This window comes from Vanessa tameamea, chromosome 12 (genome assembly GCF_037043105.1).
Source record: "Vanessa tameamea isolate UH-Manoa-2023 chromosome 12, ilVanTame1 primary haplotype, whole genome shotgun sequence".
Classification (NCBI taxonomy): domain Eukaryota; kingdom Metazoa; phylum Arthropoda; class Insecta; order Lepidoptera; family Nymphalidae; genus Vanessa; species Vanessa tameamea.
The window spans coordinates 4,962,030-4,983,770 of NC_087320.1; the positions used below are offsets into that span (position 1 = coordinate 4,962,030).

The window sequence follows — 21,741 nt, forward strand, 5'->3', positions numbered from 1 at the left end:
TTTATAATCAGCCCTGTCATGGACACGGCAAGCACTCAGAGGCAAGTAGATTTCTACTGATTTTACCAACTCCGAAAATATTATATATATAAATATATAAATAAATATTCGCGTTATTCTTAGCCCCCTGCACACTAGATTGAGACGGACTTGCTTATGGTAATAGAAACTTATTACCCACACGACACAAAAATTTGCCAATTTTTTTGTGGAGACGCAGCTTTACAAATTAAATAGTACTAAACATTTTTTTTAAGTTGATAATTTTTAGTCGTCTTGTAATCTTTGAACATTGCCACTATTTCCAGACGATTCTACGATGACGTCAGCTTGGTTCACCAGAGTTTTGTCACTTCCGGCGCTTTCTTCAGCAGAGCTATTTTCCGTTGTTTCATTCGAAGTTGATTCATCGTCGTTATCAACTTTTTCTGACGCTACTTTTTTGTTTTTATTCTTTTTAAACTGTTCTTCCATTTCCTTGAATTTTAATGTAAGATATCTGAAATAGCATTGTTATCATATTTAAAGATTTTTATGTTATTTAAAAGTTCATACAATTATATCCATGATTTTCATCAACAGAAGAAACAGAACACCCTTATTTAAAATTCTTTGTATAGTCTTAGAGAGCTGAGATAGCCCATGAATCTTAACTGTTATAAAGGATAAAAATCTGGCACATGTATATTGTGTAACCACCAAACACTATTGGAACAGAATGGTGGAATAACCTCTAAATCTTCTACTAAAATACGGCCTCGCCACACCTACGAGATATTTAATTTACTATTACGTTTATTTCTTCGTTTGTCTGTATGGGCTCTATAACGTTCGTTCTATAACGTATCTGAACGGGAATCGACCCTATCATCCCACATCTATAGCCATTAAAATCATGTAACGCTGAGAATATAACTTGCTCATACCATTTTTTAAATATTATGTATATAAATTCTTAACATTAAATAATTACTACACTTTTCAACTTACTTGTCAACTAACGGACCACTGTAGTCCTCGGGAAACTTAGGTGAATGAGGCAAAATGTACTTGTACAGACTTTCATTGAGAACATACAGCTGTGTAGTGGAAGCACATTTGACATTAAACCACCAGTCACAAGTTAAAGCTGCTTGTGAGAATATTGTGCCGTTTGGACATAAGAATGAAGCTTGACCGCCGTTTAAATCACAATAGTGCCATACCTGAAAATATATTTTAAAATATATTAATATAAAATATGTTTTTGCTTTAAAACGAAAAGGCTATTTATATACTTACTTGACATCTCGTTTCAGTATCGGCAAAGAAACCTTTGTATCGCTGCGTTTTGCAATCAAATTTAGTTGGCGGAATCAGTGTTAAAATTGGGTAATCTACACCAGGTCGACCGGGAGTGCCACCTTCTTCGTCAGACGTCACAGGTAGTGGAAACCGTTGAGAACTTGACCCACCGGTTGGGTAATCTGTTAATATATATAATGTAAAATTTAGGTACTTAATTTATCAATTTATATTAGGTACATTTTATTTTATATTACCATCTAAATGTTGTGAAGGAGTATGAATAGGAGCAAGATAAGGTTCTTCATACAAATCTTGTGGCTCTGATGTCGTTGATGGAATAGTAGTAGGCGTTATCTTTACTGAATTTTCAGAATTTTTAAAAGGTTTTGGTGTACTGACTACTACTGGTTCCATTTCGTTTTGTTTATCAGTAGCTTTTAAAGTATTCAGTACTTGTAACAATGTTCTTATAGAAGCACTGACGTTTTCTCTTGTAATTGGTTTTGGGATTGATTTATTTATTTGTAATGAATTTAAAAGTTCCGCTAGAGTTACGGAGTTTTGTGTCTGTTTATATTGAGGTTGTTCAATTACATATTCTGGTTGGGTTGTACTGTCTTCGGGAGCAAATGGTATTGCTTCAACGCCATGAAATTCTTGATGTTTCTCATTTTTTAAACTATGAAACGGTGACGCTTCTTGTTTTGTTGATTTATATACAGGGGTTTCGGTTGTCAACACTGAATTAACTATAGGCCTAAACCCACTTTCTATAACGGGTTCAACCAATTTAGTCACCGGCGGTCTTCTTTCATAATATATTTCTGATATAGTTGCAGGTGGTTTTCTCGTTTGTACTTGTTGACTAGTGTAAAAAGGCTGCGGGTGAAGTGATGGTCTTGGTTTTATATAAATAGATTCTTTATGGTTTAATGTAGGAGAACTGTATTGTTGTTTTGATGTAAAAACATTAGAAGTTTTAACAGGTGGAGTTTGTTCATAAGGAATTAACTTATATGATCCCCCCTCATCAGATGAGAAATATTGTACATTTGGAAGGTAATCATCATTCTGATATAAGTTTATGTATGGATTTCTTGTAGGAGCCTTAAAAGGAGCACTCGGTGCTTTAATTTGTTTTGGAATAAATCGGTCATATGTAATGTCTCTGTTATCATAAACGTTAGGTTCTAACAAAGAAGGATTCTGAATGTGACTTATCTTAGGTGGATTTTGATAATGACCAGGAACCAAAGAGTCTTTATAAAATAATTTAGTTGGATTCGATGATGCTATATTAAATTGAGTTAGACGATTCCCATGATATCTTGGAATGTTATTGTTGTGCCTTTGTGACGTGTAAATTATTTTTGGTTGACGTTCGTTCGGTGTGATAGTTCCAGCTTCAAAGATTTTCGCTTGCTCAACTTCAACATTATTTTTATTGTACGTTTCTGTAGTAGGAGTTACTAAATCGTTAGCATAATAAAACGTCATATAAGGTATAAGTCTCCTATATCTCTCATTAATCGCCAGTTTTGAAGAATTAGCTTTTAATAAATTGTTCGGTTTAATATTATTTTTTTGAGGAGCTTCATTCCTAACAATAGTTTCCGTGTTTTTCTTGTGTGTATCGACCATCATTCCACCGATCATTTTCGTTTCTGGACTATTTCCATTTGGTGAGATTGTTATTGTTGTTACGATTGTTGGTATCACTGAAAAAAAAATAAGTAATTTTATTAAAAACATTCATTTCAAAACTGTAACTAATTACAAACCAAATTAAAATATATGTATTTTAAAGAGTTGAGTTGATTTTGGAAATGAACATAAACTGAACTGTAACATGTTCAATATGTTGTGTATTATATTTTTTAAATTATCGTTCATTATCCCCGCGCAAAGAAAAATTTTGGTTCAGTCGCTTTGTATGAGAAATTTATATATCTAAAAATTCAATACTATTAAACCAAAGTTATAATAAATGTTATAATGTCTTTTTTTATTTTGAAAGGCCGACAAGCAAATGGATCTCCAGATAGTAAGTGATCGTATTCGCCCATAGACACTGGCACTGAAAGAATTATAAACTACTTCTTACACAGTGAAGTGCGCTGCTAAACTACTGTACTTGTATTGCTGTATTTGCGTTAGAAGTTACTTATTATGCAACGGTTGTTTATGACTCAATTGCTTTGGCGACAGAATAACTAGTAGGTAAACTGACGGTACCCAAATATTTCTGCTTATATCTTATCATATCTTTACTTGGCCACGAAACACAAAGAAAATATATATAATAAAGCTGAAATTAAAATTAGTGTTCGATTTTCTTAAATTTAGAATGGTAGTAGTGTTTTTTTTCTAAGCAATGAAAACCTTGAAGAAGTATAAGATCCGTATCCTGGATATAATATAACCAAGACTGAGTTGCATTAATAATAATAGGTAATCAAAACAAAGACATTTGTAGTGTCCGTGTAGCATGAGTAACGGAAATATTAATAACGTTTTCCGTTCCTATAGTTTCTAGAAAACCACTAATATATTACTATCATATAAAAATTTAAAATGACATGCAACGCATGGTTTTCTCTGGTGAGTAACGGGACCACAATTTGTATAGTAATTCCTTAGGTGAGGTGAGGTAAGAGGATTTTTTAATTAGGTACATCTCCTGAGGCAGATAAATGGTAAACATATACTTGTATAGGGACTCGTTCTTTCTAATGTTATAAATATGAAAAACGATATAAATCTTATGTTTATATATTTTATAATTTATGTTATTTTTTTTTTAATTACCAATAAGGTGAAAATTAGAATGAATGTTTATTTGAAATTCGTCATTTTTAAAGTTTAAATGTTTTAAGTTTAGAATTATAGAAATCTGTCTCTGATTGAATTAGGCTGTGCATTGTAGGCATGTCAGTCATTTTAAAATTTTATTAATCAAATGTTTCCGTTGGGACATTTATCGATTATGTGGCTTGTATAGTAGTTACAGATAATCTTTTATTAAGATTATACCCAATTGTCGCTTACATTTTTTTATCATAATAAAAACGAGAAAGCTATTGTTACCAAAAGCCGTAATATAATTTGCGCTAGCTCAAAATGATATGCTATTTAAAATTGTGTTCTCCAAATAGATATCAAATAACTAACGTCTGATCGTTAGTTATTTGATGAAATAAGATTAATAAAAAAAGACAGTTCATATTATTGAATTTTACCAATATATAGCTATTGGTAAACTAAAGGTAAAGTGAATTAAATCTTAAGGTTTATACCAAAGAACCGAATATCAACTAGGCAGTCTGATATTTTCAACTACAGTATTATCGAATTTCTAAGTTTGCCGATTCTCTGCATACAAATTTATATTAAACTAGCGGCCCGGTACCTACGTGCTTCGCTACGTATAAAGTGATATAATACAAAAATAAGTTAGAACATCGCTTCATTTCTTAAATAAATATATTTACTTAATTGCTAGCTATTTAAAAAATTAAATCAAAATATTTGGATAGACAATATTTTTGGTTTTTCCATTTTGAGTGTGAATAAACAAACGGCTGGGGGTACCGACTCTGGAACAGGCAACATAAAGTTGGCCGTGTGAAAAACATGATTCTTCCAAATTCACACCACAAACGTGAAGTGTTTGCCCTTGGGCCTTGTTGATGGACATCGCAAATGATAAACGAACAAGATATTGTAATCGTTTGAACTCAAATGGCATATCAGTTTGAATCATAGGGATATGCGGTATCAAACAAACTTCACCTTTAGATTTACCAGTTAAGATCGTAGCTTCGATCAAAGTCGTGAATACACTTGGCAGTTTCTCTTGAATTTGAAAATTAATAGCATTGATAAGAATGTTCTTTGATGCTAAAATGACGCGTTCTCTCAACCAATCATGATTTATATAATTCTGAAGAATATTCGGAAAACACATTCAATCAATTCATCTATCGATTGCACAATAGTACAAAAATTGTTCGGTATAGCGATCAATCCATTGGTCCTGTAGATTTGTATTTTGCCATCACCAATTTCTAACAATTGTTTTGAAAACTCACTCATTGATTTTTTGTATTATTTCTAATGACAGCTCAATCATTTTTAAAATAAGAAATTGTGTTACATACCAGTATTTAATGCAGTATGCCATGGGTTATTTGGAAATAATAAATTGAATTAAGACGTATTACCTATTGAAACTGGTGGATGAGTGTACTCATTTTTAATTGATACTTACTTTTAATTTGACAGACCCCCGTCTAAAAAATCTCCATTAACAAAATGACCCGGCATTTATTGAAATCATTTGTTACAAAAAATGTGATAAATGAAGAACCACTCGACCGATTTTGTGCAAACTTCACATAAACCATCTACTAAATAGTCCGAACAAACCCTGAAAATTTGGTTAGGATAGATGAGCCCGTTCTTGAGTTGTAAAGTGACAACGAAAAATGCCACTTATTTTTATATATAAAATTAAGTAAGTAACAGGCAACATTTATAAATAAATCACGTATTGCACAAATTATTGCTATAATAAAATCTTCGATAAGATAAGACATATATTGCTCTATATACTACATATCGGTTTATGTATCTATATTGACATTTCCAATTGTTATTAAGCTTCAAAGGTACACATGATCTTTTGACCTCTCATCACGACTTAAGGCTAACAGTCATATATATAAACGCTAAACGTGAAGTTTATATGTATAAGAATAACCTAAGCCACATTAGGTAGATACAGAAAACACAATTATAGATATTTTGTATAAACTTTAAGATCCAAAATATTTTTGTTTCATATACTTTATTCATTTGTTATTTATGAACACAACTAAATAACAGCGTGGATGCCATTAATCTAAAATATATTTATAACTTATATTTATTAACCTACTTCAAAACGGATATTGACAAAACATTTCTTCTAGAAATGGTATGAAACAAAGATTATGTTTAAGAAGACGTTTGCTTGGCCGAGTAAGAGTTATGACATCATTGTGAGCCTTAAGGCGTAGGATAAAGAATGAGTATAAAGAATCAATAAAGTTCAATATAACATATACTAAAAATATTTAAGAAAAACCTTTGTTTTCTTTAAGAGCCTATTATTTATGAAATATATACCTAGATATATCAAAATATATGACGGTAATTCGGTGAATGGCGGAATTAAAAGCATTTGTTCTTTAATCGTGGTAGCCAAGGTCCAACGAATGTTATTTTATAATAAAAATGTCAGTCGAACAAGCCATATTAATCATAATAGTATCAGATCATATTTCCTTTTTAAAATTCAATTCAACATTAAGTGCTACATTTGGTTACTTATTATATTGGCGGAACTTAAATTACATATCATATCAGGTTTTATTATTGTGTAATTTTACATGAATACCTACTTATAATATTTACATACATAGCTGATATAAGTATTTTACGTTTTGTCCGATTATATAAATACTTATGAAATAAATAAGAGTAGATATTAAAGATTAAAATCTGATTATTGTATTTGTGAATTGCTTTAGAATATCATAGACAACAAAACAATCCTATATCCTATTGGTTGTCTTCCAATCAGTCACGAACTATGGCAAATTGTCGAGGACGTTTATTTTGTTATTATAACTAAAGAATAATCACACGAATAAATTGAAACGGATTTGAATGGTCGCGAGTACTAAGAAACGTAATTTCAATTAGTTTGTTAATAATATCTAATGCAATATCTGAACAAAATTAAAATTAAACAAATATTAATTGATTACGACTTCCTATTCTATTTTTTATTAATCTTATTATTTTATGCCAACTGATACACTTATCTAATGTATATATTTTATTTTAATGAAAAATATAGAGTTATTATTTAGTGGAAAAGTATCAGTATGTGATTATTATAATATCATTTTCATTCATAAAAATATATCTGAAAAGTTTTACCCGCGCGTTTTTAAAATTTATAAAATACAAACATTCAACCCCCGTTTTATCTCCTTAGGGGTGGAGTTTCCTAAAATCCGTTTGCCACCAATAACATTAAAAAAAAATTAATCAGTGAGTGGTATTTCGCTTTTATATATATAGATTAATTGTAAAGATTGTTCGATGAAGGATAAAACATACATTTGACTATTCTGAGATATAATTATTATACTATGTTCATTATTCTAACATTTTGTTAGATGTTTTAATGTCGTCCTAGCCGATTTTGTGCACTGCGACAATCTCATAGGAGACCAGTCAAGTCATATATTATAGTTCATCAGTGCGTGCGCACACAGGTGCACTCGCTATTTCTCCACTCTCATCATGGGACCACAAATCCGATTCGCCTGAAAAGAGTTTAGGTGCAGTACCATCGAATTAACATGCTTTCCGAGGCACGAGAGTAAACACACTTCCAACTTCCAAGCTCCAGGCTGTTGCTGAGAAATTCTTTTGAAAAACCTAATAACTTTTTATCGGCCCGATCAGGGATATGAACACAGGACCTCGTTATATGCAACCTTATATCTAGCCACTAATTCAACGACGCAGTCAAAGATATTACCTGTATCATTATCATTATAAAGTTATTGTCTTTTTTATCTACTAATAACACTAAATAGGTATTTTTATTACAGTCTTCCGGAATATACTGTACTCTACAGTAAAATTTAGACATGGACAAATACTACTTCTTACCAATTGTTATATTCCTAACATTACCTAACGCTCATAATCAATTCTTCATTGGTTTTCTCACATTAGAAGCGGTCGATACTTTCTTATCAAAATATAAGATCAAATATCAGACGGCTAAATAGAATTGATTAATATATGTATGTATGTTCATGCCGACTTTCTTTTGATACTTTCTTTTGATAAGTATAAATGAAGAACGTAAAAAACAGTGGTATTTCGCAAGAATTTGAAATTGCAATTTTTGAATATAAAATAGGTAGTTAATCAGAAGCTTAAGTATCTAATAACCTAGAAATAAACTAGAATGCGGAACGTACTTAAAACCTATTTTACTCTGGTGCTGTTTCATATATTTCGAAAGACAATATGGAATGCCCAATCAAATCAATACTAAATCTAGTAGTATCGTATTTTACCTAGTAATATTTACTGGTAAGATCCGTGTGACCGTACAGTGTAACTAGGAGCACGATGCATCGAGTAACACAGGAGATAACTCGGTACATCGGCCCTGCTTGTCGGTCACGGCTTGCGAGCTCACGCACTGCCTAGTAGATACCTATTACGCGTCCGTCTTGTTTACCGGTGCATTCATATAAGATATAATTTTCAACCTATTTTCGGCAATACCTAAATATGTATTCTTTATATAGATAGTGTATTAATATGATTATTTTAAACGTTCTCGTCACGAGATAAATTAAGCAGAAGTTTAATTAAAATATTTTTTTTTACATGTCGGGTTTAATGTAATGATGACATAAATATTATATCTACATAAAACTAAATAGATAACGCAATTTGTTTGAAAGCTATATGTATCTAATAAGTTATTTAATGATAAGAGGCCCCCAAGGCCCATAGACATGGACACTAAGAAATATAACGTGTAAAGAATTTATATCATCAACGCGTCACAAATTACTGGAACTAAGATGTTGTGTCCCTTGCGCCTATAATTACACTCGTTACCCCTTCAAACGACAAACTGACGACCGTCAGAACTATGTACCATTCCGCTTCACGTTCGAGGTGTGCAATATTGCTGTTTATTCGAATATTTGATGAGTGGATGGGTTATACTCACTCCCAACAAGTGTACAGAAATTTGGAAACGTAAGTTAATACGTAAGGAAATAGTAAGTACAATAACCAATAATTTTTGAGTGCATTATAAACATTTGGCTATCTTATTCTTCTCTATGACGTCAAAAAGGATAGCAGCTATGTCACTTCTGAAAAACGTCAACAAAACGTCTTTCAATATATGACGATGAGAACAATACTCTTTCTGAAAAAGGACATTCATTTAGTGTTGATAAGTTAGATATTGTTAAACAGTAAATAGATAAAATTTACTACTCCGAACGTAAGATTTGTAAAATAGATTTAAAAAAAATACATAATTTTAAATTGTGAAGAATTCGCAGTTTTAGAAATAACCGAATCCCTTAATATCGCTGTAGACTCTAACCCTCAATAAACAGTTTGGGGAGAGACAAAACACTGCAGCCTTCGTAGCAAAAAAATAAATAAAGTTTTGACCGATATAGATACAGTATAATGTCTTATAGCCTTTGGAGTAACGCTGTCGACATTAATAGGATTTTTGTTCTGCAGAAGAGAACTATTCTATAAATAAATACATAATAAATTAAAACTATTGTCACGTAAAATAAGAGCATAGAAAGCATGTTACTGAGGTGAAAGCGAAGCACGACTATGGCAGGAAACAGACGCCAAAAGTTATTACATAAACAAAATCGTGTTTACTGATTAGGTGAGATTGTGTATAGTGAGCAACGCGTAGCTGATCACGAACCTTTTTTTATATAAGTATGTTAACGGTGGGTTAATTACAAAATTGATAAACTTAACATTAAAATACAAATGAATAACAAAAAGTTATGGAAAAATTATGTGTCTTAATAGTTGTACTGTAATATTATCAAATTTAAAATATAAGCTTCAATCGAATTATATGATATATTTAATTAAACACTAAGGTCAAATCTATTCAAGAGCGAAGTTTGACATTAAATTACCTAAAAATAAGCTGTACATACATAATATAGTTGAAATTTTCCCCATTGCTATAAACACCAAACATTATATTATAATAATCGGGTTTATTTCTATGAAATGAAGCAATGATATGTATTAATTTATTCCTTTAAGTGTGCCATCAAAATATTGTGTCCATTTTGAAAGCGAATAATATAATAAATTGGATTTTGCCTTGGAATTATCTATGGCCGAGCTTATAACATCTATCTTGCGAGATTAGTATTCGTGTAGCTTGCGAAATCATCTACCTCATAGCCTTTCTCTCTAATTTACATTTGTTTATAGTGAAATGGTTTTCGTTCAATTCCAGATTCCCGACATCTACCTCTATTGCATACAAAATCTTATTGTACGAGAGCACAACTTAACTCAATGCATTGCAATGGTCGCGTGCAGATTATTATTGAAATTAACGTTTGTTTCTACGTCATTTATATATATACTTACTAAGTTTTAATATATTTTTCCTTTTATCAAAGCAAATCAATTTGAATTGACGTAAATAACTTATATGTATTTTAGTACCTTTTGTTATAAAATATTGCCCATATTTAAAATACATCTATTTCATAATTAAGTAGGTCAGTATTAAAAAATATATTTCTTAACAAGAAATTTCTTTAAACATTCTTAGCGCAGCATCATATCCAACAAACCGGGCCAAGGGAAATAATTTCGTAATAATAACCGTGTATGTAACAATTTTCAGCTAAAGATGGACATCAGAGTTTTTTTTTAAAATAGTTCTAACCATTGGGCTATCTCGACTCTTATATATCTTATCTCTTAATCATTATTCAGAACATATTCACACATCGCATGTGTGTGCTAAGAGGCACTACTTAATTGATAGATTCAGAGGAGTACAATTAGACATACCATCATTCTTTCTTCATAGTTCCTGTGTATATTGCCTTGATGTCGAAACGCAATTCTCTTAAATGCCGTTTACATATTCAAATACGCGGCTAAACAGACATACGGCAATCGGCCATCGAAACAGCGAAATATTGTTTGCATATCTTACGTGTATTTATTTGTTTTACAATGGAAATATAATTACGTTGCCAGGCACTAGACCGTAATATTTTGTTAGATATTTGTTGCAAGAAATATGTTTAGTTTCACACACATACAAAAATACGTTGTCTTGATTTCGTTTCATCATGCTGACTAGAACTCAAAATATTACTATTTACTTTCAAATTACTATTTAACCATTTGGCCTCTAGCTTAATAGGGCTTATTTATTTATTTTTGTTTTTTAGTCTTCTCATGACACTTACATACTTATTCGTTTTTTCTATTTCTCGACTGTTGTCAAGTATAAGTATAAGCATCCCTTATCTATAAATAAATATATATGAATCCCATTTCCATTGGTCACGACAAACTTGAGAACGACTTTACTGATTTGATTCATTTTTTACTTTGAAATTTTGTATTACTTTGTAGAAGGTTTTCACAGAAAGAAAAAATAAGGAAATGCATAAAAAAATAGGAATTTTTCATAAAACTTAAGGGTTTATGCCGTATTAGTAGTTTACACTGATTTTCTGATACGGACTATAAACTAAATATTCATAAGTTACTTAAATAAACTCTGCTTTTTTTAAAATTTATAAGATTTTCCTATGTTGATATATTTACCATTAAATACATACTAATAATATTTATTATTGGTAAACACAGTTATCACCAATTATAATATTTTTTTGTAACACCATATAAAACATTGCACTCATTCGCGATCAATTAGCAATATAATACAACTTAATAAAGAATGGTCGTTATTAAATACATTTTAACGAGCAATGCTAATAACACTAATTACCTACATTAATTAGAAACAAAAAAAAACACGGTTTCAAAACATTTTATTTCCATGTCGTAAAAATATATTTATTATTCGGATGAGTAACACAAATAAAAAAATACTGATTAATTCAGATAATTTGTTAAAATGAATGCAAACATTTGCCCTTTACATAGAAGCCAAATGATTCGAAAGGTACTCCAGTTACCGCTTACAAGGAGTCTAAGGACGTACGTAACAGGAGAGTGGAGCGGCCAGCTGTCGTCGCGCCCGTTGTTGCAACCGGCATCTGGGTCGATGACTGTCACCGCAGCAACACTCTGCTTTATCTGATCCACATTATATTAAATAATTGAGCGGCTACTGTAACACCTACATTTAATTTATGTTGCGTATTATGTTTTTAAAATTACATTGCAAAATAATTTAGTGCTTTGTAAACATCGAAGAAAAAAAAGTAACTCTTACAGGATATTGTCTTTCGATCTCTTCTATCTCGAATATCACCTATTTTCTAAAAATATACGTAAAATTTGTATCTAACATTTCATGAACTTTTACTGCGGTGAGATTCCAGTTCTTTCGTTGAGAATAGGTCTACTAGAAAATAGATAAGATTGCAGTATAAGCTATTTTTTTATATTATAAAATTATATAAGACAAATTATGGGTAATGAGTAAAGCTTTCATCCGGCGAAGCGGAAACAGCATATATGTTATTCTAGATTTCTCCAAACTTAATATATCCAATTACAGATAACTTCCGTTTAATTCACACTTGAAAGAGGAAATTGCTAAACTTTCATATATTATTCAATCTATACCTAAAAAGCTGTTTCGAATATGAATGTAATGTTAAAAATATAAGTATGTGGTAACACAAGATAGTTCCAAATAGTATGTGCTAGTTGGCTTGGACTCATCTTGTAAGTCTGCAGTAAAATTAAAATCGTAATCCTGAAATGGAAATACTTACCTTGAAATAAAACGTGCAGACTCTGTAAACTCAGTATAATATAAATCATCAAAAGCACGGACAGGACAGTCTAAATAGTTATCGTAGTAATTATCTATGAGATCATCATCATGTATTTGAATACTATTATAGTAACTAATGCGTAATTGTAGTAAAGAGAGATACTATATACTAATCATTGTGATAATAAAATCACGTGGGTGAGATTTAATTTTTTACGAAAGAAAGTCACGAGGTGGTTGGTAGGTACAAAAATGGTTATTTCATAAATGTTTCCAAATATATTTGAAGGTCATTCATCAAATGTTAAAATGTCTACTGAGATAATAATATATATAAATTGTAGTACTGTTGACATTGTAGTTGCATTGCATACCTACGTCAGCGTGGGAATTAATCCGAGATGTTATTTACAATAGATTATTTCATGACAATTAACACATACCGAGATGCTTTAACGATAGTCATAAATGAGTCATTGTTAAATTAAATTGTAATTACGTACAAAATTAAACCCATTTTGTTACAAGTTTAATTTTCAATATGCCTATATGTAATTAAGTAGACACAAAAAATATATATTAATGCTGTGATCTACGTCTAAGCCTGAAAATTATCTCTAAAAATATAATGACAAGATATTAATACTTCTGCTCCAAAAGACGTGGACGTTTAAATTTAAAGACTATTAAAAAAGAGACCTGGTACCATAAGTACATATAACACAAAAAAAATAGAGATCCTAATAATTGGATAGTTAATAACGCCATGGTTTAAACTGTCATCACCCACAGGGTATTTAATTGCGGTATAAAATACTACGACTGGCCTTACGTATCAACAAGCAAAAACTTCTGTATGCAAGAATAATTAGTGAGTACTAGTGCAACCTGTTATAATGTAACGTAGGAAGAGAGAGAGAGTGTGTGTTAATATTATGATAGACATATTATAAACAATATTTTTTCTTATTACATATACTGTATGGTGTATTGGATATCTAATAAGTCTGCTAATTGCGAGATGCTGAGATTGAAATCCTGGGTCGAACTATATGCTCGCCTTTTTTTAGAATAGATTGACATATGGTAAGTGAGATATTTGCCCCGTAAGATATACTAACCATCACTAATACGCCACCGATCACCACAACCAGATATATCCCTTGTCTGTTGTTATTAGCACATTTGACTTTACCAAAATCAATCATATATGTTTAATATACTAAACGAGCTACACTAGGAACGTATGTAATTAAGTTCATATTGTACCTTACCGACCTTAAAAATGATTAATACACAAATATATCTCTTACTAATTGTTAGTATACCGTGAGAAATGCTAATTTTCTCATCAAGAACGATGTACAGATAAGATGTAAGTCAGTTATTAACAGTGGTTCAAGGTGATCCATGTTTACATCGTCGCTTCTTTACCCGCATAAAATTGTTTTAAATATAACATTTACATTGTTACGTGAAAAATTAAATGGTTATTATAAAAAAATAAAATTTAATACAAAATTTAAATAATGAATATATTTGCTCAATTTTTTATTTCGAAGAAATTCATTAAATCAAAGTTACCGGGCATCGGCTTGGAAATAAATTTCGACAAGAACCAATCAGAAACTGAGTGATATCCATACATACGACAAATAAATTGTAATGTAATTAAATAATATTATGATAATATTGTTAATTAATTATGATACATTAAATGATCAACATTCTCGTGGATATACATTTAGTTGCCTAACTTTCCTAACTGCATATGCTGTGGAACTGAGTCTTCCTGTGACATATGGTTATGTGTTTTATCAGTTTCTATAATCTAGTTATTTTAAACGCACTTTTACCGGATCTATTCATCTCTTGCTTCTATAAAAAAGCTATTATCCGGATGTTAAGACTCAAAGAAGCAATAAGACCGGTTTTGCAGATTATTATTATAATTAGTTTCACTAATATTTCTTTAACATAACGTCGTTCTTTGCATAAAGTTTGCTAGTTAATTGTCAATGTGTGTTTTAAATATATTTTCAATTATTAATCTATTTCCTTTTTTGTCCTGGAAAAGATATAAATATTTAATTATAACACCAAAATGTATCAAACCGCTTAAAGGGTTAATTATGACCGTTTTAATAGCAAACTTCCATCAAGAGAGCGAATCGAAATCTCATACATATGTATGCAATAAAGTAGCCGAGGTCACATTCATTTTCATTTTGCAGGCTGCATATGAATGAGAACGTACAAACTTGGCTTGTCAGAAAAGGTATTCCTATAAATACACTCATATTTAATTAATTAGCTGCAGTTAATTGAGCGATAAATATTTATATTTTTAAAAATTAATTCAAAGTATTTCTAAAATCTCATTTGACTTTAACCACATTATTTTGATCTAAGTAATTAATATTATTTATTAATAAAAAAATGAAATAGGTGTCATGTCTTACTATACGCATGTCAATTCACTTGACACACATGTTAGAGCTTAGATCGAATAAATTATAGAACTAGAACTAACACGCGTAAATAGGTAAGTTGTGCCCTTTACTACTCTATAAACAAAATCGTACGGCAAATAATGTTTTATTTATTATTTCAAAATATATCAATGACTAACGAATCAGGTTTAGAACACGGGATGTTGTGAAATATGCCAAATCAAGTATCTAAACCAAATATGTAACTGCAATCTGGATTTGCACTAATTAGGATTCCGTTTCCTTTTAATCTGATATGACTAATAATAAGTCTGTCTATCAGTGCTTACTGATTCATTTTCTTATAACAGAAAACTTTATTCATGTACCGTTTATACACAGAAACATATATGGTTTATAAAATAATGGGCCCAACTTTGAGAAATTTCGACGTTTTTATATTTTTACTCTCAGTGAGAAACGATGAAAATTTGTTGTTGTTTTGTGTTGATATTCTTATTTTATACATATAGCATATTGTGCAGTAAAATCATTTGTATGTGTTGTTCCTTGTGATTAAGGGAATGAAAATGAAAGTTAAGTAAAGGAAGGTCCTGAATGTTAAATCGATTTTAGTCTAAAAACATGATAACAAAAGCTACTAAGTTTAAGTAAGTTAAGTGATACCTACTCAGCCATTAGGGCTGATACTAATTCGAGTTGATTATACGTACTTACTAGCTTTACTTATAGTTATTTCGAAAGTATCTATTTATAAAAATTCTATATTCCTTTTTAAATCAACAATATACACAATATTTTTCTATCGTTCATATACTTAAATTTCTTGATAAAAATTATAAAACTCGTACTTAAGGACTAGTAAAGGGTGTTGTAAGGCACAGCTGAAGCAATTGACTATTTGTTAAGTGTATTCCAAACGCGCCTTGCCCATACTATGTTGTAATTAATTAATAAATAGTTCTTTAGCTGACTACGTATTGGAAAAAAAAAACAGAGAAAATACCCAGAATTTTTGAATATTGGTTTTCATTTTATTCTTATCTATCTGTATCATCATTACACACAAGCTTTTTTAAACGTTGGAACGTATCATCAAAACAATTTCTTTGTTTCATATTTAACAATAGAGAATCAAAATAACAATCCTAACCAATGAGATGATTGCATAACCAAAAACTGTTAAAGCGAGACGCGGAAGTTATTATGAATACGCAAAATTATAGGCATTTAAATTGTATCGCGAAAGGAGATTGAATACATACGCTGGCGCCGTTGGAGCGCGATAAAAAATCTTTAAACGTTTAACTTTCTTCTACAGGCAGACTCAAAATAAAAAGACATTTTAAAGTACATAATTGTTATTTAAGTCTATATTTTATTTAATGCAAATATTAATTTAAATGACGTCATTCGATAATTCATTGCGTTCTTTAAATGTTAATAGACTAATAATAAAATCTTAGCTAAAAACTACACATCGTTGCACTGTGCTGATAAATTAATAATAATTAAATATGGCATATAACTTTTTTTATTTAAGTTTTATGTACGATTTAATAAAAAAGTATTTTCCTAATTGATATATCATCAAACATATCTATAGAATAAGAATATAAAGACTACATTTTCAACTGTTTTAAATTCACAACATATATTTTAAGCATTGTCGTATTTACATAACTGATATTTTAAAAATGACTGATCTTAAAAATAATGTGTAAATTCAAGGACCACAAGTCTATATACTTTCATTTTATAATTTCCTCTACAATAGCGGTATAATTTTTAAGTTTATTTTAGTTCCATTATCCGTATCGATGCATTGTCTGTCCGAAAATGAAAGAACTTCCTGGTTCAATATTCTTAAGTCATTAATTTTCAATTTCACTGACTATAATCGGTGATCACCGATGGGTCGTCAGGGTCATAAAAAAGTAACGGACGACGGTAGACGGACAGTGAAAGCGCACTACACAACGAATACGATAACATTCCTATTTAACCTTTACATAGTCCATAAGAGTATGTACGAGTGAAACGCGTCCATTCGCATTGAACATAGTATTAACAATTTCTCGTGGTAGACTAAGCTTAAAATATTTATATTTAATAAAATAAAAATAATATTTAGAGTAGTTGTCCAACTCTGGGACATTTATGAGCTGTTAGTAACTTATATGTATATTTTTAATTTTTACGTGCTATAGTGAATCATATCTATGAAAACGGAATCATGGATATAAATTATGAGTCATTAAAATTATTAGGTCACGCATAATCAGAATAATTATAAACACGAAATAACGAATAATTATAAAACTAATTTATGGTATTGTTTGGGTTGTCTTTATAGCGATTTAATAATAAGCGATTGCTGTTATTCATAGTCCATAAATACGTTGATAGTCATTTGATAATAGTAACAGATAAGAACAGATTCGAAAACTCTTAGAATAGTTATGATCTAAACATTGGATTGTTTTTCCTTATAATTATTTCCTTATTATACATTTTTTTCATTACGGTTTCATATATTGAAATGGCAAAACAAATAACAATACTGTAAAAATAGCATCCTGTTAAACGTAATTTTTAATAAACTACTAATAGTGTAATATTTTTATGATATTATGAACTTTAAGAGCACTGCTTATGAGAATATTATAACACTAGAAAACATCGATATGTCGGTGAAGAAACGTCTCTATGATGAAATATTATCTTCAAATCCAGATTTGAGTTGCAAAATGTAAAAGTAATATGATATATGTGTATAAGCCTCGACGGTAAAATGGATTCACGTTGCTTCTCAATGTCGCAAGTTCAATCCTACCAACATATACATTAGGTATATAATTTGTTTTTTTTTTTTATTTCTGCCCTATAAAGAAGCGACACTATTTTTAAAATAAACAGCCATCAATTGAAATGAGCATGAATAAGCAAAAATGTATTTGTTTTGAAATAGACTTATTGAAAAATAAATATTACATGAATAATTGTATTAAATGGATTTTTTTGATTTGAAATTTAATACCCACGTTACATATCAATAGCCGTTACCTACGTTAATATGTTTTGTGAGCGATGGAGCGCGAATTACGTCTTAGTATCTCTATTAAAATGAGTTTCATAAGCCACAATCACTGTTAATAAATTACAAACCCAACAAATTAGATAACGCAATAATTAACCGGCCAAATCGTAACCTCTTCGGTAACTCATGTTACATGAGAAATATTTCTAAATATTTTCTCCGAAGAGGACCGGTCAAGTGTGTTACCGACGCGCTCTAACAAAGAACTCTAATTCTTTATAATTAGATATCTTGTAGATAAATAAATATGTATATTTAATATTTGATGGCGAAACGGTTTATTAATAACTATTTGTTGCAAACTTTTATTTAACTTGCCGTGTGTTTGGTATTTAAGTCAAAACTTGCAAGCTGAATAATAACCACTAGCTCTTATCCTATGGAATTACATTTCACGTGTTTGTTTAATTCCGATGACAATATATGTATTTTTATGTTAAGCGTGACTTGATTCTACTGCCTAAATCCATGCTCTAGGCGAAAGAAATCCGGCAAGTCAACTGCTAAGGCGCAAAATTTTATATATGTATGCTTAAAAAATTGTTTTTAAAAATTTGCTTTTGATGTAAGTTTTGTTTTATGATTATAGGTACTTAGTTACTTATAAGCTCTATGATTTAAACGATACACGTGTGATCGACTTCAACGCGCTCGAAGCAGCACAGTTGTTACACTGATTATTAAAACGCTATATCTGTTACATTTCTCATAGTAAAAATACACGATAAATAAACAATCTATATAGTTGGGTTAGAAATACCAAGGTAATATAACATGTTTATGTACTTGATTCCGTTTAGACAGGATTTTACTAAGTGTATACTGCATGGTAAATATTTTTATTTCGTTAATCTTATTGCATAAATTAAATTATTTATAGAAAAATCATATGGCCATTATTCTATAAATATATGTCGTTACAAAATCATATATAAAAAATAAAACCTTTGTTGCAACAATGAAAAAAAGAACACAATTGTTACAAGGTAAGTTAATTAGTTTTCATTATTGCAATGAAGTGATCAGCAGAAAATTGATTACTTAAAGTTACATATATCTTAACTGATATTATAATTTTCTTTGTTTTGTTTAAATAAATTTCGACTGCAGACATTGGCATTGAGATTGTTTTAATTCGACATGCCTTTTTACTTCGCTTTAAGGTCACGCAGTGGAAAGTCATAACGAAAAAATAGCTCATTATATTTTAAAATGATTTGCTATAATGTGCTGTGACAAGCATATTATAGTCTAATTAAATTTATATTTTAAAATATATTACTTTTTTATTATTATTTATTACTTTTATTTAATTTTTTCCATATATCAAATAAGTTAAATATAAAAAGATAAAACGCGTACTTACCGCATAATATTAATATCCAGAGTTCCATAGTAAAAAATTGTATCCAACATTCAATGTTCTATTGATTTTCAAAAACTGTTAATTGGGAAGGTGTTTTTTATTTACGTAAATAAAGTATCAAGAAATCGCAACACGAAAGGCGACGAACTCGCGTGCGGGTGGCGCGCTTCGCGTAAGAAATGACTTTAAATGATTCAACACTTTAACGCGGTACACTCTGGCTCTTGAACATTAAGTTTTTTCTCGCTTTGACAGCTTTAAATATACCTATATAACTTAAGTAGTGAATTAAAATTGTATGCTTATAAAAATTAGATTAAACTTATTTTATTTCCGTGAAACTAAAGAACAGTAATTCAAAGTTTAAAAATTTATTTTATTTACATCATAGGTTCATTACTATAATGTGACCCTATTCGGTCCCTTTGAAAATTCGATCCGAAGGTCCTGAGTTTGAATGCCGGTAAAGTCATTCTCAGTTACTAGTCATGATGGATTGTCGTCCCATCAACTCTTAACATCTCGAATATGCATCTATAATACCCATCTTTTATAGCCTGAAAGTAATTTTAATTATCATACTAATGTTAAAAATAAATAATTTTTGATTAAAGTTAAACTTACAGATCTTTTGTATGTCACTGAACTTTCACATTATGGGTAGCTTGATAACTATATCAATTAGCAACTATACGAGTATAGTAAGGCTTAAATATTTTATATTCTTATTTTTTTTATCATTATCAATCTTTTCTATACAAAAACACGTGTTGGCTAGATATAGGGCTGCTAATCCCGAGTCACTGGGATAGTACCCCAGGTCAAAAATTGTCGAAAAATTGTCAGTAATAGCCCGGAGTCTGGAAATTGGAAGTGAGTTTCAGAAAACACGTAAAACCCTTCCTGTGTCTAAACTCTTTCCAGTCGAGTAGGTATTGCGATCTCAAAGAATTATGAGAAACCTGCGTTTTTAAACGCACTTGTGCACTATGTTATGTTCCGCGTAGTCTGCTGGTCTTCTTCGAGATTGACATTCATGGCCAAAATGGCCAGGACGACATCATCCTCATAAAATCCGTCTAAGTCCTTCTATAGATACGTATCATTGAATCCTTATAAAAAATACAAAATCTTTTAAAATTAGGATTGTAACTCAAGTATTTACAATGTTCATAGATCAAAAATAATTTGTTTATAATGCGTAGTCGAAAATATGTAGCAATTTTTAGAGTAAAACAATAGAGAAGTGCAAGGATTTACGTATTATGAAGGTATGTACATATACGACCATGTGTACAATATCAACATTAATTCATACTAGCGTGCCTCTTTCCCACACTTAAATTAACTTTAGAGGACAATACCAGACGCTACTTGATTATGAATTGTCATTGTTATACCTAACCAAAAAATAAGAGAATAAAGTAAAGATATCGTTTATTTAATGAATACTTTTTATATAGAAAGTTACCTAAAAAAATTGTCGTTATAGAACAAGTTTTGTGAAATTTGGTCATTAATGTATGATTAGTTTCTGTTTTTCTAATCAATTTCATAAAATATATGTAATTATAAAAATCCTAAGGAAGTCCTTATTTAATTAAAGAAAACTAGTTTGGTAAGAACTTAATCTACAAAATTATATATGTATTTACTTCACGATATAGATTAGTAATGAAAGTGCCTTCACAGTCTTATTTGCATTGCAGTCATCAATAAACGATAATAACGATACAGGTACTCGTATTTTTCTTGATTGCACCAAATACTTTTCGAATTTTAAAAACAAATTTAATATCCGATAACGCCATGAAATAAGAACTGACATATCTGAATAACCCTGTAAACATTTTTTTTAATTAAATTATTTGAAATTTCTTTTCGACTACAAGGTTCCGACTCAACTATTTAACTTTCCTTTTTGATTGGTAAAATGACAAAT

At 30.1% G+C, this 21,741-nt stretch overlaps 1 protein-coding gene across 1 annotated transcript; it reads right to left on the minus strand.

Annotated features, from left to right (window-relative positions):
- Positions 1 to 189: 189 nt before the first annotated feature.
- On the minus strand, positions 190 to 20,002 carry LOC113393094 (uncharacterized). The gene is made up of 5 exons (XM_026629794.2): positions 19,800 to 20,002; positions 1,542 to 3,005; positions 1,282 to 1,466; positions 991 to 1,205; positions 190 to 499 (listed from the first exon to the last, which is right to left on the minus strand). Exons 1-5 carry the CDS (start codon positions 19,825 to 19,827, stop codon positions 268 to 270), a joined length of 2,124 nt encoding a protein of 707 aa, XP_026485579.2. The 5' UTR covers positions 19,828 to 20,002; the 3' UTR covers positions 190 to 267.
- Positions 20,003 to 21,741: the final 1,739 nt, after the last annotated feature.

What these genes read in the sequence shown, in the direction of transcription:
- LOC113393094 (XM_026629794.2), bottom strand. Translation starts at nt 19,827, where the DNA reads ATGGAACTCTGGATATTAATATTATGCG. An exon ending in TCCTTCACAACATTTAGATG is followed by an intron (nt 1,467 to 1,541) that starts GTAATATAAAAT and finishes ATATATTAACAG; the next exon opens with ATTACCCAACCGGTGGGTCA. An exon ending in AGTGGTCCGTTAGTTGACAA is followed by an intron (nt 500 to 990) that starts GTAAGTTGAAAA and finishes ATGCTATTTCAG; the next exon opens with ATATCTTACATTAAAATTCA.